Source organism: Peromyscus maniculatus, chromosome 22 (genome assembly GCF_049852395.1).
Source record: "Peromyscus maniculatus bairdii isolate BWxNUB_F1_BW_parent chromosome 22, HU_Pman_BW_mat_3.1, whole genome shotgun sequence".
NCBI lineage: Eukaryota > Metazoa > Chordata > Mammalia > Rodentia > Cricetidae > Peromyscus > Peromyscus maniculatus.
Window position 1 is genome coordinate 47452099 of NC_134873.1, and position 26749 is coordinate 47478847.

The 26749-nt window shown below is 41.1% G+C and overlaps 1 protein-coding gene across 1 annotated transcript in view; it reads right to left on the reverse strand.

Moving 5' to 3' along the window:
- Positions 1–26749, reverse strand: part of Heatr5b (HEAT repeat containing 5B) — an 81050-nt gene that overhangs the window by 40660 nt on the left and 13641 nt on the right. The window contains exons 9-21 of the mRNA XM_076558748.1: positions 24256–24411; positions 23431–23681; positions 21196–21307; positions 19627–19779; positions 18346–18445; positions 17629–17738; positions 16229–16392; positions 14998–15173; positions 12467–12572; positions 10645–10835; positions 7963–8122; positions 4944–5133; positions 2734–2903 (exon numbers count right to left, since the gene is read on the reverse strand). Of these exons, the coding sequence (XP_076414863.1) occupies positions 2734–2903; positions 4944–5133; positions 7963–8122; positions 10645–10835; positions 12467–12572; positions 14998–15173; positions 16229–16392; positions 17629–17738; positions 18346–18445; positions 19627–19779; positions 21196–21307; positions 23431–23681; positions 24256–24411 (2039 nt within the window). The remainder of the gene's footprint in view (positions 1–2733; positions 2904–4943; positions 5134–7962; positions 8123–10644; positions 10836–12466; positions 12573–14997; positions 15174–16228; positions 16393–17628; positions 17739–18345; positions 18446–19626; positions 19780–21195; positions 21308–23430; positions 23682–24255; positions 24412–26749) is intronic.

A 26749-nucleotide genomic window follows, 5' to 3' on the forward strand; every position in this document is an offset into this window, starting at 1 on the left:
ACCATCTTGCCCTTTTCACTATTTTACAGGGGTCTTCCTTTCACCTCAACAACGGCCTCCAATGGTGACGTCTACCATGGCTTTCTCCAGCCTCCTCTTGGTTTCCCTCCTCCCCACTCAGATGAGACTTCACTGTCTATCATTTCAGCAGTCTCATTAGCAATCTCCCCTCCCTTATCCTGATGCCTTTTAGTCTATTCTGAACGGTCAAAATCTACCTATGAAGGCACAGAAGTCTAGTTTCTTAAGGTCTTCACCCAACTCATATACAGCTGCTGAAGAAAATAAAACGTAAGTAAGCAAAATTGATCTCATCATAAGTCACAGAATGGAGTCAGAGAGTGTCATTAATCTATACTGAACCGCCCCTGCTTCTACCAGAGACTCATATAATTCTCCAGGTAGTTCAACTTCCTATATTCTATTCTCCTCAACTTCAGATTCCCTCATTCATAAAAATTAATCTTACCTTTCACTAAGAATATAAAATCAGCAGACAGCATCCTCAATTTCCAGACACCAAATCTCTAAGGCTATCTTTGGCTAATGCCCATCTCCTTTTAGTCAGCTTGCATTGAAAAGGCTATCACATCACTTATGCCCCAAAACTCTCTTCAACTAAAATGCACTTGGATGACTAATTATTCCCCCTCTTTCCTGGATGCTCAACACTCCCCCTATTGGCTCCCTCACATGAGCATGGCAACAGGCTCACATACAGCTACAACAGGAGGAAGAGTCTCTCCTACCCCCTGGACCTCCTGGACCTCGTGGACCCTGTCTTCTTTTCCTTAACTTTGAAAAAATATCTGTCATGTTTATTTTATGTGTAGGGGTGTTTAGCCTGTATGTATTTCTATGTGCTGTGTGCAGGCAATACCTGAGGAGGCCAGAAGAGGGTGTTGGATCCCCTGGAACTGGAGTTAGAGACAGCTGTTAGGTATCATGTGGTGCTGGAAACTGAACCTGGGTCACTGCTGAGCCACCTCTCCAGCACCAGCATGCCATCCTCTTCTTGACAATCAACTGTCTAGGAAGTTTCTACTTGTACTCCATCTCTGACCCAATGTTAGAGCTTCCACTTGGGCCATTCTCCCAGTGAGTTCTCGCTAAGAACAGTCACGTGACAGATGTCTCCCTGCTGCCGTCCCGTGTCAGGAGCTGGTTCAGCTGACTGTTCCTCCACTCCCCCTGGCTTCTGAGGACGCACACCCTGGAGTCTTCCTTCCATCCCATGATGCTGCCATCCTCCTCCTCCCGTCCCAGTACCCCTGACCCTCTGATTCCTTTCTTTTATAATTCTGAACTGCTGGGTTTCTCATTCAGCACTCTCACCGGTGACCTCATCTACTCCATGGCTCACCTTACATCTTACACCTCCAAACTCACTTCTCTAATCCACCCTCTTTCATCCGAACTCCAGGTTCATGTAATCGGTCACCTATCTACAACCGAGTGATGATACCGCTCTTCCCAACCTTGCCCAACAATGCCAATCGCAGGAAATTCCATCCCCATGTTTGGGTCAGAACCCTAGACAACACAGTCTTCTTGCTTTTCCCTGAGAGCCAATTAATCAACTCATTCTGTCAAGTCTTCCTCCTAAATATCACCAGAATCCATCTTTTCCCCTCTATTCTGATTGCAGCCAACCTAAAACAAACCATTATCATCCTGATCCTACAACACCAAAATTCTTAGCCTACTGTAGGGCACAGTCCAGTCTCCATTACACAGCAAGAACAGAATGGGAAAAGAACAATTCAGATAGTGTTACCTCCCTGTAAATGGCTCCTCATAGCTTAGAGAATAAAGCCTAAGGTCTAAACATCTATGACGTCCACATGATCTGCCACCTGGCTGACTGCTCAGTCACACCTTGCTCTTCACTGTCTGCACTCCCATTTTCTCCCAGGTTTAGCCACATAATAACTGCTTCTTTAAGCATACCATACTTCTCATTTAGGGCCCTTCCATATTTTCTCCTCCGCATATGCTGATGCTGCGCTATTCTACACACTAAATCCCATTCTGCGTATCACACCTTAAGTACTATTTTTCAGGAAACTAGTTTCTGAATGTCTAGATTGTGACAGGTCCTGTGTTACACAGTCCTTATGTTACCCTAATGCCTTTCTTTTCTATTTGTTGTCTACTGAGAATCAACCCCAGGGCCTTTTAAATGCTACACAGTGCTTTACCACTGAGTTATATTCTCAACCTTCTATGCCTTTCTAGCTCTTATCTTGTCTGTGAATAGCTATTGTTCATTGACCCTTGTTAGTTATCAGCTTCACAATGACAAAGGCTTGCCCTTGTCTTATTCCCACATGCCCGCAGCACGCTGCCTGGTACCTTTTATATAACCGTTTCTGTAAGCTTTTGCTGAATGAGTAAATTGAAGACCGCAATGACAGCAGCGGATCTTGGAAGCCACCAACCGAGCTCTAAGAAACACAGTTCTGAGAGGGCAGGACCACACGAGCCAAGTCCTGGGCGAGGAAGTAAGTGTTCATCAAAAGAGCTCTTAGAATGCAAAACAAAAACAAATAAATAAAAGGGGATAACTACTGAAACTTAAACACTGAAACTTACGACCCACCAAACACATTTTTGTTTTGTTTTGTTTTGTTTTGTTTTGTTTTGTTTTGTTTTGGTCCAGTTTGGTCTTTTGGTAAAGACACTTTAAAGCTCCCAGAGTAACACAGAGACCTGACATAGCTGTATACTTACACAAAGGCTAGGAACAAGGCTAGACAGATTGACGTGTCGTGGGGCAAACATGTGAAGCTGCTGAAGGCAAGAGATGGCAGCTGCCTGAACGAGAGAGTCGGAATGGTCCTGGGTGATGGCACAACCCACCAGACAGGAGGAGCGGATGGTGGAAATGGTCGCTGCATTTCCTAACAGGAAAGTAAAAGACGATGTGAAACACAACTGTGTTATTAGTATCACGAAAACACTCCTAGAGGGTAATCATCTTCTAGATAACCCCTTCTCCCAATCATTATTCAGATTGCTTAAATAATCTGAAGAGTCCCAATCATGACTTCAAAACACAACTGTATTTATAAGGCAATAATTCATGTTTTAGAAACTTACTCCTTTAAAAAGTCATACTCTCCTTTATAACCACCGATTTTCTGCTAAATAACCAGAGGATTCCTCATTCTGTGGTTCTCGGCTCAACAAACACTACACTTTCATTTATTTTAAATACTGTTTGCATAATAAGAAAAATCTTTTAGAGGTAATTAAGGAAAAATGTTATATATTTTCTGTATAGCAGTTTAATTACCAAATATAGGTATCTGAAATTTTCTTCTAATGTGAAGTAAAATAATTTTATGTACATATACCAGTCAAGGAAATCACATAATCATGTACAAAAGCAACATCTTGGAGAAGTTCACAGTCCCTCTCTACTTTCATGTTCTGTCTGTAAAATGGAGGCAATACATATTGCTGGACTGTGCCGTCATTAAGTGATAAAAATACAAAGTTGGCCTTCTCCTGAGGATTAGTTAATAAATAAAGAAGGGAAGGGGGAAGGCCTGAGTGTAGACACTCTGGATACACTCACAATGACTCACTGAATTCACCATCAGGAAGATCGTCTGCGAGTGTTACAAAGGCCCCAATTCTAACTACAGCAGCCCCGCACAAAGGGTCGTCTCTGAACTAGCTGCCTCAGAGACATCATGTCAGGGGTCTTAGAGTCAAAAAAGTACAGCCCATGAAGACAGTAGTCAGCATTCAGGATAAATGAAAACTTCATTTTCAACTTTGTTTCCACAGACGTCCAAGCAGAACTACATTTAAAATGTTTTCTCTGCTCAGGACTTTAAGAATCAACTCATCAGGGCTCTTAGGGGCTCATAGAGATTGAAGCAACAATCACGGTGCTTATGTGGCTCTGACCTAGGTCTTCTGAACATATGTTATGGCTGTGTAACCTGGCTTTTTTTTTTTTTTCTTTTTCTTTTCTTTTTTTTTTTTTTTTTTGGTTTTTCGAGACAGGGTTTCTCTGTGTAGCTTTGCGCCTTTCCTGGAACTCATTCTATAGCCCAGGCTGGCCTTGAACTCACAGAGATCCACCTGCCTCTGCCTCCCGAGTGCTGGGATTAAAGGCGTGGGCTACCCGCCCAGCTTAGCCTGGTATTCTTATGGGACTCCTAACAGTGGGAGTGGGGGATCTCTGACTCCTGCCTGATTTTGGAACCCTTTCTTTCTACTAGGCTACCTCAGCCAGCCTCAATATGAGGGCATGTGCCTAGCCTTTTTTTAGTTTTTCAAGACAGAGTTTCTCTGTGTAACAGTCCTGGCTGTCCTGGAACTCACTCTGTAGACCAGGATGGCCTCGAACTCACAGAGATCTGCCTGGCTCTGCCTCCGAAGTGCTGCTGGGATTAAAGGCACGTGCCACCACCACCCGGTGTGCCTGGTCTTATTGTGTTTTGTTATGCCACCTTTGGTTGGTTTCCCTGGGAGACCTGCTCTTTTCTAAAGAGAAATAAAGGAGGAATGAAAATGGGGGAGTGAGGAGATGGGGGGATGGACTGGGAGGAGAGGAGGGAGAAGAAATTGAGTCGGGATATAATGTATGAGAGGAGAATAAAAAAAAAAAAGCTGTCCTGAGACAGCAATGGTGCTGCACACCTTTAATCCAGCACTCCAGAGGCGGTGAGTTAACGGCCAGCATTTCTACATAGAAGGTTCTAGGCCAGCTAGAATTGCATAGTGAAGCCCTGACACAAAAAAGAAAACTGTTGTGGTTTGTTTGTGCATTTTAAAAATGGCACACATCAAACACTGAGTGCCAGGTTTTGGAAAACACAAATATACAGTGGATGACAATTATTAAAATGGTTTTGCAAGCAACATGATGGCAACATTGAGGAAACTGAGGGATGGTAACTGCCCGCGTGCTTTCTTTAGCTTACCTTGCAGTTCTGGTCCAACCGTAGTTATGATGGCACCCAAGCACCGGCCCAGACACTGGTGGACTTCCGTGTGTGAGGGCGGAACCGTCAACAGCAGGGTGAGAACTAGAGACAGTGTGGGTTCCACGTAGCCACGGTACATTGGGCCACTAGAATCGACTATCAGGGCAAGTGAATGAAGAGACCACGTCTACAATAAAACGTAACTTTACTTTAGTTGTGAGGAGCAGTTACACTGCACTGAATTGAGTGTGCTAAACAGTTATGCTCGTGTGAATATCTTTAAATACGTTTTGAGACAAAGTCTTGCTATAACCTGGGGTGCCCCTGAAGGTGTGACCCTCATGCCTTAGCCTTCCGACTGCTGTCATGTGGCACCATGTGTACACTCTTAGATGTGGATACTCTTAAAGTTTCACTGCAGCTATATTTGCTTAAGTATAAGATGTTTGAGAAACAACAAAGGTTAAAAAAAAATACTCAAGGAATAAATATGATTCAGTGACCCTAGGACCTGGGCTGTGGTAAAAGTGGAAGTCAGAGGGAAAATGAGGCTATTCAGACAGCAACCAACCTAATAATGAAAGGAAATGCAAAAACCAAGAAACAATAAACAATACAATGTGCTTGAAACTATATTCATGGATTATGAAAATTGCAGGTAAATGCATGGTGCTGGAAACAACCATTCTAAGTGCTACGCAGACCCAGAAAGACAGTGCTGTGTTTTCTCTCACTTATAGAAGTTAGCTTTGACGTCTCAGATACATGTGTTTTTGGAATATTCATAGAGGTCAATGAATTACTAAGGGGTTAAGTAGAGGGACTTTCAAGGGAGGGGAGATAGAATGCCCTAGGCTAAAGAGTTAAAAGAGAACAATGGAACAGGAAGGTTAAACTGGGTTGGGGAATGGAAGGCAGAGTAGAGGAGGGAATATGGGGAGAGATAAACAACACTAAAGACCTTTCAAAAGACATACGGGGCTGGGGAGATGGCTCAGCGGTTAAGAGCACTGGCTGCTCTTCCAGAGGATCTGGGTTCAAATCCCAACACCCGCATGGCCACTCACAACTTTGTGTGACTCCAATTCCAGTGAATCTTTTACCTTTATACCGACATACATGCAGGCAAAACACCAATGCACATAAAAATAAATAAAATCTTAAAAAAAGAAAAGATATATGGAAACCTACTAGTGGAGAAGGTGCCATATATAGGTGTACGTACTCACACACAGACACACAGCACTAAAATGGAGTTACCTATAACAGTGCAACAACGATCCTACTAGACAAGAGGCTAAAACATAAAAGCCCAATGACAAGTATGAGTTACTTCTTTTGGAGTCATTAGTCATTGAGGTCCCATAGGTTCCCCCCACCCCAAAAATCACAGGTGTTTGCCATTGCTCCTGGTTACCCTCTAGAACTTGAAAGTAAGGTGTTATTGCTGAAGATACTGCATGCTTGAGTCATAGAACAGGGCGAAATTACACTGGTATGGACCTAGAAGCTTCATCACTACTGGCTAGCTTTCACAGTCCTTGAAGGTTCTACCGGAAGAGCAAAATACTCATCCGTCACACCCAGGTATGAATGCTGCGAGCTACAAGAATGCCTGGCCTGGGAAGACATACCCACTGGTGGAACAGTGGCATGAACATCACAGGAGTAACCAACTCTTTCTAACTGGATTTAAATCCTATTCCACAAGACCTGCCACCATTGTCAGGCTAGGAACCCATGGGTGGATGGGTCATAAGCTGTAGGGATATCTACTACTATTGTGGGGCTAAATGATCATAGAATTAAACTGACTCTTAATGATCTATCATTGTATCTATAGATCAGTGGACGGTGATTAACACGGTAACCCACAAACTGGCCAAAGTGCAGAAAATAAAATCTCTCATCCCTGAAGGGAGTGTACAGACAGCCAACCCCCAAAGCTTAGGGGTCACTGTGGAAGAGGAGGCGGAAAAAGAGTAAGAGCCCAAGGGACCGTTTCCTTCCAGACACAGCAGGGAAGCTGCAGATACAACTCAGCAGTTTCAACAGCATGGACGAGCCAGAAAGGAGGACAGGCTGGGTACACTAACCCACCGCGAGCCATCGAGATGTTGGCAATTGCTGCTGCAGGCAAAGGGAGAGACAGTTTCCTCGAAGAGTGCAGCCCCGGTAAGCTGACCACCCTCCAACAGAAGATCACACGTCAAAGAATATTTGGGAAGTGCAAATTGGTCTTGGTCTTGAAGGATTAAAAAAAAAAAAAAAAAAAAAAACCAAGAAAGTCGGGTGGTAGAGAAGAGGGTAGTGAATTGGGAAAGAGTTAGGAGAGCGTGAATATGGTCAAAATACATTGTATGAAATTCTCAAAGAACTAATAAAAATGCTACATCTATATATACACACATATATGTACACACACACACACACACACACACACACACACACACACGAATAGGTTTAACTCCCAGGAAAAGGTAGACTTTGAAGATTATGTTAAAAAGCAAAACTCTTGCTAATGGTCTATCACAAGTAAACTCCTGAAATATCAAAGAAAGAGCATAATGCATGTTTCCTGACAACTTATCAGCATAGATACTATTTAAAAATTTTGTGTTGGGGGGCTAGAGAGATGGCTCAGAGGTTAAGAACACTCCCTGCTCTTCCAGAGGTCTTGAGTTCAATTCCCAGCAACCACATGGTGGCTCACAATTATTTACAATGAGATTTGGTGCCCTCTTCTGGTATACAGGAATACATGCAGGCAGAACACTGCATACACGATAGATAGATAGATAGATAGATAGATAGATAGATAGATAGATAGATAGATAGATAGATAGATAGATAGATAGATCTTTTTAAAAAATTGTTTTTGTGTCGAGTACAAGTACAGCTGTAATCCTAGCACCCAGGAGGCTGCAGCAGGTGAATAGCAAGTTGAGGTCAGTGTGGGCAGAACAGAGAGACTGTCTTAAAAGCAAGTGTAGAGAAAGACTTCAATACTGTCTACCTGAACTTCAGGGGACGTCCCATCTTGAGCCAGAGCCAACAGGATGCTGACACTGGTCTTCAGGTGCTGTCCTGATCCTATGCCACCAACGTAACGATGCAAACAGCCAAGGGCCAGTGAATGGCCAGTCCTGGATACCACATCTCGAGCCGACTTCAACCTGAGAAAAGATGATGCAACAGGAATTGGGTACTCCATTTCCTCTAGTAACAGCCTTATGAATCACACATGCACAAAAGAAAAACACTCTGGAGAGTAATAAAATAACAGTCCTTATAACTGACTTTGAACATAAAATTTAAAAAGTATTTGTGGGACTGAGGCTCAGTGACAGAGAAAATGCTTAGTGTGTACAAAATCCTAGGTTCAATCCCTAGTACCAAGAAAAAGAACCTGCATCCCGAGAATGCACAACATAGTTCTTATTTGACTTAAGAAATTTCCTGTATTTTGTTTTGTTTTTTTTTGTTTTGTTTTGTGCTGGCAACTAAATCCTGGGCCTTGTGTATACTAAGCAAGCACTCTATCACTGAGCTATAATCACAATCAAAGTCTCTATAAAATGGGCAAATTTCTACATATATTACATATATGTATATAAAAGACTTATTTTATTCATGTATAGGTGAATTATATGTGGTGACCCACAGAGACCAGCAGAGGGCACTGGATCTCCAGATGTGGAGTTCAGGTAGTTGTAAGTGCCTGATGTGGGTGCTGAGAATTGAACTTGGGTCTTCTCAAAAAGCAGCAAGTGCTCTTAATTGCTGAAACATTTCTCCAGCCCCTAAGATATATTTTTAACAAATTTTCAAAGTAAAGGAAATACTGCATATAAATTTTAAAACAGTTTACACTGAGATGTACTTATGTAAAACTCATCAATTGCCCAGGCTAGCCTCAAACTCACAACAATCCTGCCTTAGCCTTCCAAACATTGGTATTACGGGTATGAGCCATCACATCTGGCTTTAAAACTCACCAATTTAAAGTGTCACGTACACAGTGATTATTGGACACTGTATGTAGCCATCACATAAACACAACATTGAACAGAAATGTTCAATTGAAATATATCACACCCATAATTTCTAATATACTTGTCCCAAAAGAAGAGAAAAATAACAGAAACTAAGTTTAACAAGGTACCAGCAACATATTAAAATACCATGGTGCAATTAACAAATTACTGAGATATTTTACACTGTTTTTCACACTAAGTCTTAAAATCTGATGTGAAACAAATACTTAACAGTATTCTTCAGTTTGAAGACATATTTCAGTAACCAAAGCAACTATACTGAGCAAAAACTCGGTTTCCTAATCATGGACATAGTGTAGCCTGTCTTCATGTTCCTGCCACCACGTCCCTTCTGGAGAGGACACAAACCTCAAACTGTAAGCCAAAACATCCCCCCTCCCTCCTTCCCTCCCTCCCTCCCTCCCTCCCTCCCCTAAGGGGCTTTGTTGGGGATAAAGTGAAAGATAGTGATGTCAGAATGCATCATTGTGATGTTACAGTGCAGTATAGTGATGTCAGAATGCAATATTATGATGTTACACTGCAGTATAGTGATGTCAGAATGCAATATTATGATGTTACACTGCTGTATAGTGATGTCAGAATGCATCATTATGATGTTACACTGAACTATAGTGGTGACAGAATGCATGTTTATGATGTTACTATGCAATATTGTGACGTCAGAATGCATCATTATGATGTTACAGTAAAGTACTGTTATGTCAAAATGCATCATTATGATGTTACTGTGTAGTATTTGATGTCAGAATGTATCACCATTTGTATGTGAGAACAAGGAAAGCTAGTCTCTAAGAGTTCAGAAAATACTTTTAATTTTTTCTCTCTTCTTAATGATTATGATATGAATCAATACATTTATTGTTCAAAAAACATTAGCTAAGAATGATAATTTATATGACTCGTGTTATTTCTTGGCCTTTTGATTTTTCAGCTTCTCTATTTGAGCACCCACTTAACAACATTTAAAAACCAAGTTTCTCAGGGCTGGAGAGATGGCTCAGAGGTTAAGAGCACTGACTGCTCTTCCAGAGGTTCTGAGTTCAATTTCCAGCAACCACATGGTGGCTCACAACCATCCATAATTCAATATGATGCCCTCTTCTGGCCTGTAGGCATGCATGCAGACATAATAAATATATACAATAATTAAATAGATAAAATAAATTTAAAAAAAAACACGTTTCTCATCTTAGTCATGCTTGTTTGGACCTCTGAGATTATTCTTCATAATTAACATGCACAATTATCTTTAAAACCTGAAGTGTAACTTTATTCCTTTTCTCCTCTAAAGTGAGATCTTACTCCAGGAAGCAATTAAAGATAGAGAAACTGGGGTAAAGCGAGGCAGAAAGAACAGAGTATGGCTGTGGGTGTCTGTGGGTGATATGATAGGGAAGTCTTGACTGATGTTCTTGATTCCAAAAGCTAGATGAGAAACCAGGTCCCTCTCACATGATCTTAACATTTGACATCTCTCCCAGAATCTAGAGGTCCATAAACCACTGAATTAAAAACCAGAGTATTAAAAACCTGTCACGTGCTGTAAACCATGTGGACAGTAGTAGTCTAGGTAACAATTTCTCACTGCTCAGAAGACGTCTTAGACCGGTGAGAAAGCTCTTAGGAGACACACTTACTTGTCAAAGCTGTACTGGGCCATTCGCGCGATGAAAGACGCCTCCCCCACCACCTGAGCCATTCTTCCCAGGGCTTCCCCTGCTGCGCACCGCAAGATGGGGTTCGGGTTGTCAAGAGCGCCCATCACCAGTGTCAGAGCAGATTTACGGACTTCCTCAGGTCCCAAAGTACTCTTGTTTTCAGCTAAACCCTGTATTGATTTTAAAAGGAATGATATCATTTCATAATTCATGTTGAATGAAGAAAAAGATATGGCGCAATCTTAGGAAATTCGATGTCTTCACACATTACATGTGCTACGTCTGGGGCTGGTACCTGCTAGACGGGCTGTGGTCACTTCCTAAGTGTGACTTCAGAACATGGTAATTAATAATCAGAGTCCCACTGGCCCTAGAAACACAACCCGTGGCAGAAAGAACACCGTAAGGCCAAAAGAACACCGTAAGGTTAAATTGAACATTATTCAGCTGACTAAATGTCAGTACTGTAACGAGTATGAAACTGGTTCATTTGTAGAAAAATTCAGTAAAAAACATGCAGCTCCGAGTTGTGGTCCAGCTACTTAAGAGGATGATGCAGGAGGATTGCAAGTTAAAGGTCTGCCATCTACACAGCGACCTCAAGAGCAGCCTGGGCAACTAGTAAGACCCTACCGCAAGATAAAAATTGAAAAACAGGCTGGAGACAGCGCAGTGGTATGTGCCTAGCATGTATTAGGCCTGGATTCAGTCATCAGTGCCACAAAAAGTAAACAAACAAAACCAAGAACCTTACAATGTGGTATAAGGCGTACAATCAATATATGTGTAAAGACAGATGGGGGGCAGTAACTGAATGCTGACATACATTTGTTTTCTGTTCTAGCTATATCTGCCGCTTTGGACTTTAATTGTCTTACCTGAGAAGAAAAATGTAGGTCATGGTATCAGCAGAAAGTGTTAACTAGAGCAGAGGCACGAGCCACGTCTGTGTAGAAAAGTGCAATCTCTACTGCGATGTTAAAACCCACTGTCCTCCCGACCGCTAAGGGCCACCTGACCACCTCAAAGCTTTTTTAAAATGCTCAGATGTTAGTGCCAGTCCCAAAAGAGGGTGTTTGTAAATATCTACACAAGTACCCCATCCAATGTTACCTCTGTTACCAATGCCTCCTCAACACCATGCTTGCAAAGCATGACTTAAGGAATCCTTGTTTAATCACTTGTATTTTTGTTGTACTGAATTTTATTATTAGAGCACCATTCTATAATAACCCTAGCATTAAACAATATATAAAAGATTGTAAGTAACCCACGAAAGCCTGGATACTATGATTCACAAACACTCCTGAGCTAGGTAGGCACTTGTTACTGTATTTCACAGTGTAGAAACTGAAGTTCAAAAGGTTAAGAGAATAAAGCCAGTTAAGTAGTTAATCCAGAAAATATGCCTCACATTCGGCATTCTTCCATTTCTGAAACGCATCCTCTGCTGATTCAGTTTAAATCACAAATGGAAATTAAGATTTATTTCATAAATCTTCATTAGGAAATCAGATCTCATTAAATAGACATGTCAGAAAATCCCAAAAGAAATTACTGTTGCTTGTAAAATTTGAGGTTCAAATTGAAATGAGAACTTTTAATTCACTAAAATATAAAATAATGATCTAATTATAATAAACTTGATACAAAGTTTCTAGTAAATGTATGACACTAACATAAGATCACTGTTATCAAATGCATATACATAGAAACACAAGCGTGTGATAATCTTGACGTGCCCGGCTTTAAAAACACGTTAACGTCTTTCAGAGTACTTATGATGTCCAGGACTAACTACCTTCAGTGCACTGAGAACAGCAGTGAATATGTTGAGCTGCACGGCCTGCTGGCGCACACCCTTGGCTTGCTTCACACACTCAGCAAAGTGGTCCAGCATTTGTAACCTACAGTAATAGGATAAGATCACAAATTAGTGGTTTTTAATTTAAGTATGGCTTATAAGGATATAAACTAATTGTTTATGCCCCCAGATTGTGTCCTTTTTATTCCCATAGCTGATTGAAAACCGACTTTTATCTCCTGTATTAACATATACTCATGAAGTTAATTAAACAGAACAAGAAAGGAAACTAAATATTAATTTTCAATTAGTTAAAAGATAACAGTTCATAATTTCAGAAGCCTTGAACATTTACAACAGTGTGTCCAACAAAATTTCTGACTTATAGTATTACAGACGTATCTGATACACTTGGCACTGTGAATGTCTCCCCAGAGGCAGTGACAGGCTGGTGGGAGGCCATTGGTGCACTGGGGACATGTCCTGGGGGAGCAGCGGGACCCTGGCCTCTTCCTTCTTCCTCTCACATTGCTTTCTAACCTGAGGTGAGCAGGGTGGCTCCTCAATGTACTTCCACCATAACATGCTGGCTTACACCAGAGGCACAGCCATGGGGCCATTTGACCACAGAGCAGAGTCTCTGCAGCCTTCAGCTGTGTGTACAGAAACCTCTTTCTATGTTAACTGCTTCAGTTACTTTAAATGACTAATGCAAGGCCCGTGAGTTTCTTCTCTTGGGCTGTCCTTGAACTCTTCCTCCGGCTGCTTCAGCCTCCTGAGTACCAGAGTTGTAGGTATCCCAGGCATATATCACTTCAGCTGTGATCCTCAGTCTTTTTAATAGAACAGAAGACCAATCGTTATCTATTGATTCTGTGGATCATTTTTGATTAGAAAGAAAGAGTGGCATAATTTTACACACTTTGTATGACATAGTATGTATTTATTTTGTGTGGATGTCTGTCTGTAGATGCTCATTGTAGGTGAGCATGTGGACGTCAGAGGCTGGTCTGTGCAAGTCTGCTCTCTCCAACTCTTCCTTTTCTTCTTTATTATTTTGATGTGGGGTCTCTCTATATAACATAGGCTAACCTTAACCTCTGTGCAGTATAGGTCCTGTTTTTTCATTGTTATTTCATCTTGAAAAACCTTACACAGGTTAGGGAGATGGCTTAGCAGTTAAGAGCACCTGTTGCTCATGCAGAGGACTAGTCCCCTGCACCCACATAGTGGCTCACAACCATCAAAAACTCTAGTTCCAGGGATCCAATGCCTTCTTCTGACATACTCTGGCCCCAGGGACTTACATGGTGCATATACAGACATGCAGGAAAAACATACATATACATAAAATAAAAGAAATAAACCTAAAAACTTTTTTTTTTTTTTTGGTTTTTCGAGACAGGGTTTCTCCGTGTAGCTTTGCACCTTTCCTGGAACTCACTCTGTAGCCCAGGCTGGCCTCGAACTCACAGAGATCTGCCTGGCTCTGCCTCCCGAGTGCTGGTCTTAAAGGCGTGCGCCACCACCGCCCAGCCCCTAAAAACATTTTTAAATACTCTTACATGGAAGAAAATTGTACCCCATATCCTACCCGACCAGAAGCTATTGAAAGATTTCAAGAAAGGTTTAGCTTTGGCCAATTTTGTAAATGTAAAAGTAAAATCAACAACAACAAAAAAACTAACTAAAAGTGAATTTCACAACTAGCTGTGTGGCTTTGGCAAAACACTAGTCTGGGGTTTAAATGTGCTTAGATTTAAAGCAAAGGTGTTAAGTAGATATAATTTATAAGGATTTTTCAGCTTTAATGTTGTTTAACATTTATGTGGTAATCAACTGTACTAAAAGAGATCAAGGTTAGATATGAAAAGCAAGTAATTAAAAGCAATTCATCAAATAACCTACACGTTTAAAGAGATACTCTCTTTTGGATGTAAATGATATTTTAAGGTGTGTTTTGTAAAAGTTAAGAAATCTGAAAGGGTCTTACATTAATTCAGTTTCCCTTCTGGGAAATCACAATTCTACAAACTGCTGCTAGAGTCAGGGATGGGGGCTGTGGATGCAGAACACACAGAACAAGACCCTTCTGCTACAAGAAAAGGACAGCCATGTTGGTTTCCTGGGTTCCAGACTTGCAGCATCTCACCAGCCAGTCCAATAGAGTAGACTTCCCACACGTGGTCTTGTGCAGTAACAGAACAACCAAGAAGATAGCCCTAGCCAGAGACACAGTTTAATTTAGAAACTGTCAACGCACTAAGATGAAAACTCTGTCGGGTAAGACATGGTCCATAAAACAGCAGGTGCTAGGGGCTAGTATACAGAGCTAAATCTTAGTTTCAAGTTATATGGAATTTGCAACCAATTTACTTTATCACGTACATACAAATTATGCCATTAAGTTCATGAGAGCACTGCTTAAGTAAAAACCTATGTTACTGTGGAATTAGCTGGGATGGGAAAAATCTATTCTTAAATATAATTTATATTTGACTAAAATTACTGGCTAACTTTACACTAACCTGTGTTTATAAGAAACATGTGGAAACACAACACCAAAAAGAGCCACAGAGGCATCAATCACTGAGACCCCAAGAGGGAGGGGACCGGGCACGGCTTCGCCAGCAGGTATCCGTAAGTAAATGGAAGAAGGGTCGTGTTCCAGGGCCCCACTTCCGGAAGCGCTGTTCGGCTGGAGCTGCAGAAGAAGAACGTGAAGTTATCCACACTCTCCGTTAGGACATTCACGAAGTGCTGGATATCAAATAAAGCAGTGAGGAATGAAATGTGATCAGGCCTGACAGTTTAAGCAGATGAAAATATAGTTTTGCCATGAAAAAAGGGTCACTATCAGAATCATCTTAAGGAGTCATAAGAAAAGTCATGTTCATTTTAAACACTTTTATACTGCCCACCTTAATGTGTGATCAAAACTGTATCCATTGTAACAAAACCCACAAAAAAGACTTACAGCAGATGTTTTGTTTCGTTTCGTTTCTTTCTTTGTTGTTTTTATTTTTTTTTTATTTTTTTATTTTTTTTTGGTTTTTCGAGACAGGGTTTCTCTGTGTAGCTTTGCGCCTTTCCTGGGACTCACTTGGTAGCCCAGGCTGGCCTCGAACTCACAGAGATCCGCCTGGCTCTGCCTCCCAAGTGCTGGGATTAAAGGCGTGCGCCACCACTGCCCGGCTCTTTGTTGTTTTTAGACAGCATCTCCCTATAGAACCCTGACCGTCCCAGACTCACTATGTAAACCAGGTTGGTCATGGACTCACAAGAGGCCCGCCTGCCTCTGCTCCTCTGTGGCCCTCTCTGCCTCTGGCTCTGCCTCCAGCTCTGAAGGACTGGGATTAAGGGCATTGTGCTACCATGCCTGGTTAAATGTTCTTGCTTTTTTTTTTTCATATATACAAACAATTTATTTAATTCTAAATCTCCAATCTATTCACTCTCATTTCTTCCTAACCTGTTACAAAACTAAATAAAAGAAAAGACTAGCAACCAAAAAGCCAGTTAAATCTGAGTTTTGCCATAGACACAACCAAGTAAATAAATACAAAGGATTCTGAATGAAGATATTTTGCCAAATCCCTTCACTACTGTTGATTTATCCACCTCTAAGATGCTAATAAGTGTCTAAGAGTGCAATGGACGTTACTGTGGCCCAGGGTGTCTTCTTTTTAAATGACAATGTGTCACAGGACCTCTGTTTCAGAGGACTCTAGTAACTGCAGTTCCTGTATGCCTCACTACCTGGTCTTCAATGGACTTGTGATCAGTTTCCTGAAGCCAGGAACCCAGAAGCACGCTGTCATCGTAATGGCAGAGGGACCGGAGCAGCGAGGTAGTTGTGTTGGCCGAGTTGTCCGTCAGAGTGAATTCTGCTACCAGTTCTCTGAGAAGTGCGTTGAAAGACCCTAAGACACAGAACACCAGAGCAGATGACAATAATAACTGTCATGCCCACAAGGAATAGCACTGTGCTTAACAGGAATAAAGGTAGTTTCACCCTTTGTAAACCAGCCATACTATCTTTTGCTTTTCCGTTCTCCTCTCCCTCATCTCCTTCTCCTTTTCTTTCTCTCTTCCTCCTTCTCATTCCCACAAAACAAGGTCTCTCTACAACTGCCCAGGCAGGCCTTAACATCCTGAGCTCAAGTAACCCCGACTTGAGCCAAAAAAGAAACTGAGACCACACTTACATGCTACAATTCTCATTCTAAAATTTATATTAAATAATTTAATACTGACTTCCCCCTGGCAGTTCTAAGGTGCCTAGGGCTTCTTCACAGGTGTTAACTAAGTGTCCTCCCACTAGGCTAGATCTCCCAGTACTTTACCTTTTATTTTAAGGACAGTGCATCACCAAAGCTGGCCTTAAACTCACTCTGTGACCAAACAGGTCGTAAACTTAGGACCCTTGTGTCTCAGCCTCTCAATAGCTAAGATCACAGGCCTACAGCACTAGGTCTGGCATGTACTAGTTTTAATATAGAATAAGGGTATTTTCCTTTTTCTTATGATATAATGCAGTTTAAGTCCAAACTAAAAGTAACATAAAAATGCAACCAGTGAACAGAGCCTTTATTTTAAACATATCATATGCTAATGATACTATTTATTAATTGTCCAATACATGCAAACACTGAATAGCACCCACCAAAGTTCGAGGGCTTAGTTATATTAGAAAGAAATTAGTGGTTTGATATTACTATATATATTTCATTTCTGCCAAGTAAATTCTTATTCTCCCTTCATGGATACCTAAATTACTGGCTGTGTTACAGTGTATATGGAGTAATTGGAAATGATAACTTAAATACAGACTCTGAGTTAATCAGTTGGATCTGAATCCAAACTCTGCCATTTACCAGGTAATATGCAGGCAAATAGTCTCTTGATCTATAGGTGTTTTACCTCTTAAATTGGGCTAGCACCACAACATAATAAATCATAAGGAGCTTGGAAGGGGGGCCAGAATATGATTTAAAACTCAACAAATATGCATGCCTCTATGTGAAGAAAAGCAAAACGGAGATCTTCTTTTGCAAAGCAAGTTTAAGGGGGAGTCCTGCCTGGTCAGAACTCAATACTATGAAGAACCCGAGAGGCACACTGAAGAATTTTTATCAGATACTATACATTTTATTTACCTTCGTAAGTTTTTGGAGGTAATAAAGCCAAAATATCGTAAAGTCTTAACCGGACCATCGCAGCACTAGCTTTCAGATGGGCTCCGTGGGCCTTAATTACAGATGGAATGCTGAAATATGGAAAGTGAAATTGGGATCAGTTAGTGTTAGAACAAGCATTACTTAGGAACAATTAACAAGGTCATTGAGCAATGCATTGCAACACTTCCAAAGTACACTGATAAGTTACAATGTTCTCAGTTTGTTTTGTGATCAATAATAATAAAACTAACAGAAACACTTCAGAATACAATGTGTTTTAAATCACACCATTAATACTACTTTTAAATTAACTTTACAAAATAAAAGTTAGATGCTTTCTGTATGAGTTGAGAAGTACAAAAATTCAAACTACAGTTTTATTTATTAAAATATAAAATAAGGTGTCTGTGAGGATCATGTTTTGAATCATTCAGTACACGCATACATGCTGGGTAGGTGTGGTGGCCCATCTGAAATGCCAGTGCTTGGGAGGCAGACACAGAGGCTAACAAGACTAACAGCATTGGCAAGTCCTGGGTTCAAGAGAGTCCCAGCCTCAATATGTAAAGTAAAGAGTTACTGAGGAAGATATACTACATCAACCTCTGGCTTCCACACATATGTACATGTGAACATGCATACATACATGCACACACCAAATACACGCAGCTAACTTTGTCCAAACTGTTTACTTACTGTGACATCATGGTCATGGCACATTCGATAGGAGTCATTAATTTCCTAATTGCATCCTCAGTTAAGAGCTCAGGACAATGTGCAACAAAGCTCCTCATGGCTAGAGAAAAAATTTTTTAAGATTTAGAGAAATCTTCGTGAGACCAAATAAACTTTAAGCATTATAGAATGATAAAGACATCTACAGTTCTCTAGCCGGGTGGTGGTGATGCACACCTGTAATCCCACCACTCAGGAGGCAGAGGCAGGTGGATCTCTCTGAGTTTGAGGCCAGCCTGTCTACAGAGTGAGTTCCAGGAAGCCAAAGCTACACAGAGAAACCCTGTCTTGAAAAGCAAAAACAAAACAAAACAAAAGACATCTACAGTTCTCAACTATAAAATAGAAGGTTGAGAGGCCAGGAACAACTACAGAGAAAAACCATCAGAAAGAGAATGGAGACTCGAAGCGGAAGGAGGGAGCTACGTTAGGGAGATGCTGAGTACTTCGGATGACTACTAGAAAACAGGTTTAAGGCTGGACAGGAGTAAACAGATGGTCCACAGAGAAACAATTTCTTTCCTTGTCCTTTAGCAAAACCGCCATGACCACGCATGCCTCAGATGTGTGGAAGCACACTAAAACCTCACCAGCCCTGACCCTGAAGTGTCTCTCTCTCCAACTGTGGGGAAGGAAGCCTTTTCTATGCTGGGAGAAACCAGAGCAGAACAGACCCTGAAATCCTCATTCCCAAACGAAATACCACTTGAGCTTTTCCTGGAACTTGCTCACTCCCAGACAAAACCAGTGTATCCACCTTTTTGGAAATGCTGGTGTTTGAACAAATAGTAACATTAGCACAGAATATGATGCCCAAAGAAGTGTTTTTCCTAATGCAAGGAAAGGGTAGCTCCACTCAGTAGATGAGCTTCTGTTCTCTGTGGGATGCTTGATGTGGTGGTTCAACTCTCTTTTGATGGGTGTGATTGCACCTACAGGGAATACAGGAGCAAGGGTCCCAGCTCCTGACTTGACACTGTAACTACACTTCCCAGGTCTTGGCTTCATGTTTCCTACAATAATAGCAATAGTTTAGCTATGGTTGTGATGATAGCTTGCTATTAGTAGCCAACTGGAGTTATTTATAAAGTTTCTGTAATCGAAGAGTCCACATATTGAACAACAGATATTAAAATAAAAATTTAAAGTGATTTTCCATCACTTACAAATATTTTAGTGACAAAAATATCACTAAATAGTAATATAAAAATATTCTGAAAGTGCGATGTTTTCAGTTCTTACCACATAAAGCTCCAGCACGACCTTCCAGAGTTACCTGCCAGGTAAAAGAATCTCCTCGGGCCTTCTCAGCTTCCAGTTCCTTTAAGGAACGTGGGAACACGTTTCGCCACAATAGCAACATCTTAGGTAGATGGTAACGAACAACAGACGGTCCTAAGCGAGAAAATGAAGAACACAATATGCAACTATAAAAACCAAACAAAACACATACAAAAACCAAAGTCAAAGAAAGTGAACTCCACTGGGCATGATGATACAGGCCTGTAATCCCAAGACATAGAATGTGGAGTTAAGGATCCAGAGACAGGGCAAGCATCAGCTACACAGGATTCTGAGGCTAGCTAGGGCTACCATGAGCTCCTGTCTCAAAAAATTGAAAACACCAAAACGAAACAAACAAACCAACATAACAACAACAGCAAAAGAGGAAGAGAGGTCTACTAAGCTTTCCCAACATCTCCTTCATGTCACTCTACTTTTTTTTTTTTTTTTTTTTTCGAGACAGGGTTTCTCTGTGTAGCTTTGCGCCTTTTCCTGGAACTCACTTGGTAGCCCAGGCTGGCCTCGAACTCACAGAGATCCGCCTGGCTCTGCCTCCCGAGTGCTGGTATTAAAGGCGTACGTCACCACCGCCCAGCCTCACTCTACTTTTTATGTTTAAAATTATCTCTACTTTCAAAATGTTTTCATCCAGTGGGTAAAATAAGTACAAAGACACAATAAGTTACTTTGAAAGTGATGGTTTTTTAGTGTCCATGTGCACAAGATGCTATTAAAATTGTCCTTGAATACATTCAGAATAGTATGCTCCATATTACCCATAATAATATTTGGTGAGAAATTTTCCATTAACACATGTGACTATGAACACATATACCTACTATCACACATACAAGTACATGCTCCTTCATGGGAAGTGTGAGGTTAGCTACATGGCACATATGTAAATAGCACAATATTTACATTCCTAGGAAATTCATTTAAATGTACCAATAACTTACTTAATATAAACTTCTGGAAAAGAGTTACCACTTTATTTTCTTTAGAAAACAGGTCAACATAAGGCATTGGGGACAGACTTTAAAACTGAGCAACTTCTCAGTATGTGTGCACATACACACACACACACACACACACACACACACACACACACACACACACAGAGGCTGTGGGAACAGGTAAACTAAGAAGCGGCTCTAGCCATCACTGTACCATGTACTTCTGTCCTCTGCACAAGGCTAACCTTGGCACCTAAGATTTCACACGGCACTCAGGAAAGTGGCAGCACCACCAGGCCCACATTAGCAGGACTTCGCCTCTATCAAAACCTCGACTCCGCTCGGGCAGTCCAACTTCCTCCCACAGTCTCGCTCCTTCGATACCGCTAAGCTCATTAAATAGACGATGACTATTCTTTTGGGAAAGGTGAAACTTGAGAAAAGTGTGAACTAACGAAGGAGTTACTAAAAAGAGACATTTACTCCCAAATAATAGATAACACACCTCTATACTTTTAAATTAAATCTGCTTTAGGGCCACTGACAGCCAGAGTTAGCTAAATGCTTATACCTAAAGTCATGAGTGCGCCAAGCAGAAGCCAGCCAGCTTGGGTGCGCTGCAGAGACAGCCTGCTGTTTTGGGCAGCAGTCCGTAACAGGTCTTCAGCAATACTGACTACCATCTGCAAGAGAAGGTGATGGATGAGCATCAGCAAACACATAGCTCGTACACGTTACTGAAAACAGGCTGTCCCTTCCTGCTCTTGCTAGCAGATTTCCAAAGCTACTCTGTTCCGGCACTGGGGGCCCCTGGGGACCCAAAGTGTGCTGGGCAGAGCAATCTCTGGAGCCACACTGCCCAGTTCCATCCTAACCCCACCGCAGACTGGCTTTCCAACATGGGCAACTTACCATCTTTGCCTCAGTTCCCACCTTGATAAAACAGGAGTGTCAACCTCACTTTTGCCACGATTAAGTGTGCTAATACAGGATTAAACTGGTGATAGCCTGGGTAACCGCTTAATAAATTCCATTATTCACTGGTACTATTATCTTATATTCAAGAACTTGTTGAACTGCTGTGGTGCCCCCTTTAAGTTAATCTTAGAGAGTACAGAGACTAGATAGCAAAGATTCAGGGAGAATGAAGGAGAACGTAGCATATGATTAAATGATAAAATAGTATTGAGTAGTGATGGTCAACAAAGGAAAAGCTAACATAAGCCAGGTGGTTTTGGTGAGAATTCAGAAAAGAATTTCATCCTGGGCCTGAAAACAAACAGGCTGAAGTTTAATAGAATGAATACAAAATTTTATTGTAAGAAAGGCCTGAAAGCCGAAATGATATGAGAAAAATTAGGAGGGTTCATCTGAGCAGAACAGAGGGAGTTCAGAATGAAGAGGCAGACCACAGATTATGAGCTCCAATTTTCTGTTAATCAGACAGAAGACTGTACTTTATTCTGAGTATCAGATAGCCCCTTAGGACCACCAAACAGATGTGCAATGGATGAGGAGCATGGAAGACAGGACAGTCCAAGGAGGAAAAACCAATAAGAAACAATCAAATTGCAAAGTTGACAAAGTCTCGATCCTCAAGCAGCAGCTGGACGGCAGTCTACTGTGCCGGAGGAGAGGAGAGCTTCCGACTGAGGCCTGTACCCGCCCAAGTGAAGCTGCAAACATTATCTACTGTGCCGGAGGAGAGGAGAGCTTCAGACTGAGGCCTGTACCTGCCCAAGTGAAGCTGCAAACATTATCTACTGTGCCGGAGGAGAGGAGAGCTGCCGACTGAGGCCTGTACCTGCCCAAGTGAAGCTGCAAACATTATCTACACACACTTAAGAGAATAGGACAGTATTATACACTATGATATGTATATAATACCAAGTATGATAGTAGTATACACTATGTATGTATATATATATGTATATATATAGTATGTATGATAATAGCATATGCTATGTGTATGTATATATATATATATATATTAGTATACTACATAGAATATATACTACGGAGTATGTACTATGATAGTATATACTATGTATGTGTATATATATATAAATATATATTATGTATGATAGTATATTCTATGGATATCTATATAGTAGTATACTACATAAAATATAGACTACAGAGAATGTACTATGATAGTAGTATACACTATGTATATATATGTAGTATGTATGAGAGTATACATATAAATGCTACGTATAAATATATATATATAGTATACTACAGAGAATATATACTACAAAGTATATACTATGATAGTAGTATACACTAGAAAGAAGAGGGGGAATGATAATAGCTTCTTAAAAACAATTTAATTTCTAATTATTATCAAATACTAAATATGGCAATAGAATATTCCCTGCCACTTTTAGACACGCAATGCAATTTTTTAAAACTGAAAAAACATCAGGCACAGTGGCACCTAACTCTAGTCAAGAGGCAGAGACAGGAGGATTGCTTGAACGCTGGAGCTCAAGCAACACTCTCTCTCTCTCTTTTCCTCCCTCCCTCTCTTAAAAAAACAGAAATAAAGGTTCTGAGTTTTAAATGATCATTTTTAGAAATAACTATGTTATTTTTCTAAAATTTCTAAAAGAAATTATAACATGATACTACACACAGATGAAACCTATTATTCCTAGGAGGATTAACTACACAGTTTCAGCTAGGGCTGCTAACTACAGTCTACATTTCCAATCGTCATCGGATTGCCTGGCTCAGCACTAAAGACAGCAGAGTTCCCACAGGAACCGAAGCCCACCTGCCAGCCTGCAGACTTCGGTCATACCTTTCCTTTGGCATGAGGAATTCCCAAAGGACACTGATGCACTCCACCCAACAAAGCGGCCATTGCAAAACTGTATCCACTGACGGCTTCCGGTGAAGTCTTGAGGTTGTTGAGCCGTTCTGCACACCTATCTAGAAACGGTGTCACCTGGAAGGGCAATGCCACAGCCACACAACGCAGACACCAGGCGGCGGCAAGCCGAGCAGCCATGCTTGGGTGAAGGAGCACAGACGTCACAATCTCCAAAAGTCCTAGAAAGGAAAACCTCAAAACGTTACTCCTTCCTGAAGAAAAACGATTTCAGTGTAACGCAATAATTAAAATAGATCATCCCTGTAATTTCCGTTTCCTAGCTTTGCCAAAAAGCACATGTGTAGTTCATAAACAGTAGAGTGCTTTAAAAGAACACATCGTGCAAAGAATATAATTACATCTAGTGAAATATAAAAGTTGACGTTGGAAGTGGTAGCTTCTGCCTATAATCTCAGTACTTGGGAAGCAGAGGAAACTTGAGTTTGAGGACATCCTGTTTTACATAGTGAATTCTATGCCAGTTAAAGCTACATAGATCGTCCTTCAAAAAGTAAATAAATAAAGCTGCTATAAAATCATATGAAAGTCTTTAGCAAATTTTGGTCAATTAGAAACATTTCTCACAGCTGATTCTCTTGAAACTTTTAATATTTAACTCAATACTCATATCACTGTGAAGATTAATTTAAATGAAACCCAATGATCTGCTAGTCACGATAAAAAGTAACTACGAGTTAAATACGGATCACAACTATATTCAGAAAACATCCCAGCAAGACCTGGATGCCGCACCTATGGAAGCTTCCTGAATGAGAGGAGAAGCGGTGGCATTCAGGCTCTGCACCAGGCTCCCGAGCTCCTGGAGGGCGCAGACCATGACGTGCTGGCTTGCCGCGATGTCTGCAGCTCCAGACTTGTTCTCACTGCTTGTGTCGTTCACTACAGCTTCTGAAAACACAATCGGGTATTGATGTGGGTAAAATGAGTTGTGATCGTCTTATATTCTTTTTCATACCATTTGATTCCTTCATGTTAAAAACTATGCAGTCATTGCTTAATGGAAAACTCATGTAACTAAGTACTGACTGAGTCGGCATAAAACTTTTAGGGGCAGGGACATGTGTGAGCCACAGCTCACATGTGGAAGTCACCGAACAACCTGCTGGAATTAGTTCTTTCCTGCCCTATTGTTCTAGGGACTGAACTCAGGTCATCAAGCTAAGTGGCCAGCACCTTTAACTGCTCAGCTATCTTGCCAGCCCTGGACTGACATTAAAACACTGATGCAGAGAGTCACAACAATACTAAAACACATACTGTATATATTTGATGCTTCCAAGAATACAACTTGGGAGGTGCAGGAATCCACAATGTTTTACAAAAGCAGACTCAGATACAGGTATTACCTCAGTAATAAAGCACTTGCCTTGCATGCTTGAGGTACTGGGTTCAATCCCTAACACCACAGAAAACAAACACAAACAAACCACCAACAAAAGCAGATTTGGGGGTAAAAGACTTGGGTTCTAATAGCAACCTCATGTAAGCTCTGTGACAGGGCATGCTACTCGACTTTGCTGCGTCAGGTTCCTCATCTGTTAAGGGACTTCCTTGCTGTCTCAAAGGTGCTTGTGCTGACCACAATGCATATATGGAAGCTAACCCATCCTCTACAGAACACATTCAATGAGCACAAGTAGCTGCAATTGTATATCGTTAGTAGTATTGCCGCTTCAAGTGCTCCGATATACTGAGGCATCACTGTCAAATCACTGACAAGCAGATTCACAGGGGAAGTGAGCTTAGAATTTACTGGAAGGCTCTTCCCTGTTGCCACTTGCTTTCATGTCTCTCCCCCAAACCTTTTAATAGCCGCTGACATTAAAATGTATCATGTGAGACAACTAAACATGCCTTGACAGACTACTAATTGAGAATACATTCTGGCTTGTAAATCCCTGATAGAATCATGTTACTTACTTCAGTAATTAGGGTTCTTAAGGTCAAATAGCTAATCTACAGCCATAAAATTAATACTCTCTCAATGACAGTAAAATGTTCCCAGTTTTTCACTCACTATGAACTGATAATAAAGATGTAAATACATAATGACAGACTATAACTAATCCCTCTTTCTTTGTGGGCATCTCTGGACCAGAAGGTGCAGAAGTTCGTATTTCGGGTACTGTAGCTGGCTTGCCAGTTCATGCCAACCACTTAACACAGGCTGCTGGCACTGACTTGGAGCGACATGTAAATCTTTACCCAGTTGTGAATAGAGGACAGATCACGACTTAGGGATATCTAAGAACGATACCTCATTAACTCACAAACCCTTTCATTAATAATTTTCAGTTATCCCTATGCATTTAAAAAGTTTACACTATTAAAATGACCAAACAACAACCGAACTGCAGACTTACTTTGTTAATATTATGAGACAATTAAATGATTATATATATTGATTATATTTAGTTGTATCCTTATTTTTAAAGCCCTCCTGGGATCTTTAATACAATTTGCCTCATTAAAAATTAGCATCTTGCCGGGCGGTGGTGGCGCACGCCTTTAATCCCAGCACTCGGGAGGCAGAGCCAGGTGGATCTCTGTGAGTTCGAGGCCAGCCTGGACTACAGAGTGAGTCCCAGGAAAGGCGCAAAGCTACACAGAGAAACCCTGTCTCGAAAAACCAAAAAAAAAAAAAAAAAAAAATTAGTATCTCTTTCCAAAGATGATGAAACTAAATTGTCTTATACTATTTATATTTTCCTCACTCTGGTCTACTAAGTGCATGACACACTCCACAGAGGCAGGCACTTTGTGTCACTCATTGAAATCCTGGCACTACTCTTCAGCTCCGATATTTAACACTGTTTATGCAAGGACCCCTTCTGGGAGGCTTCTTTTCGGGGCTGCAGCTGAGTAGAAGGGTAAGTCTGAAAGTCCTGCAGCACAGGAACGTGACTGTGACTACGTGGAGACAATCGTGTACTACAGAACAGCTGGACAGAGGATGCCGAGTGTTGCCAGCAGAGATGGTTCCCGTGCGGTGTGGGGACCAAGCCAAGTGCCCTGATCTGAGCATGACATATTAAATAATAAGCACTAGAGGGTTACATTGAATCCCAAAATAAATACAGTTTTATGGGTCAAATAAAATTATATCTGAAAGATGATTTCTTAAAATGATGGATTATTGAACTCTCCCAATATGTCCTGCAAGGGGCTAAGAGTTATCTGTAACTGTTACTTTCTAAGTCTTCAGATTAAGCCTAGTAGAGAAGTG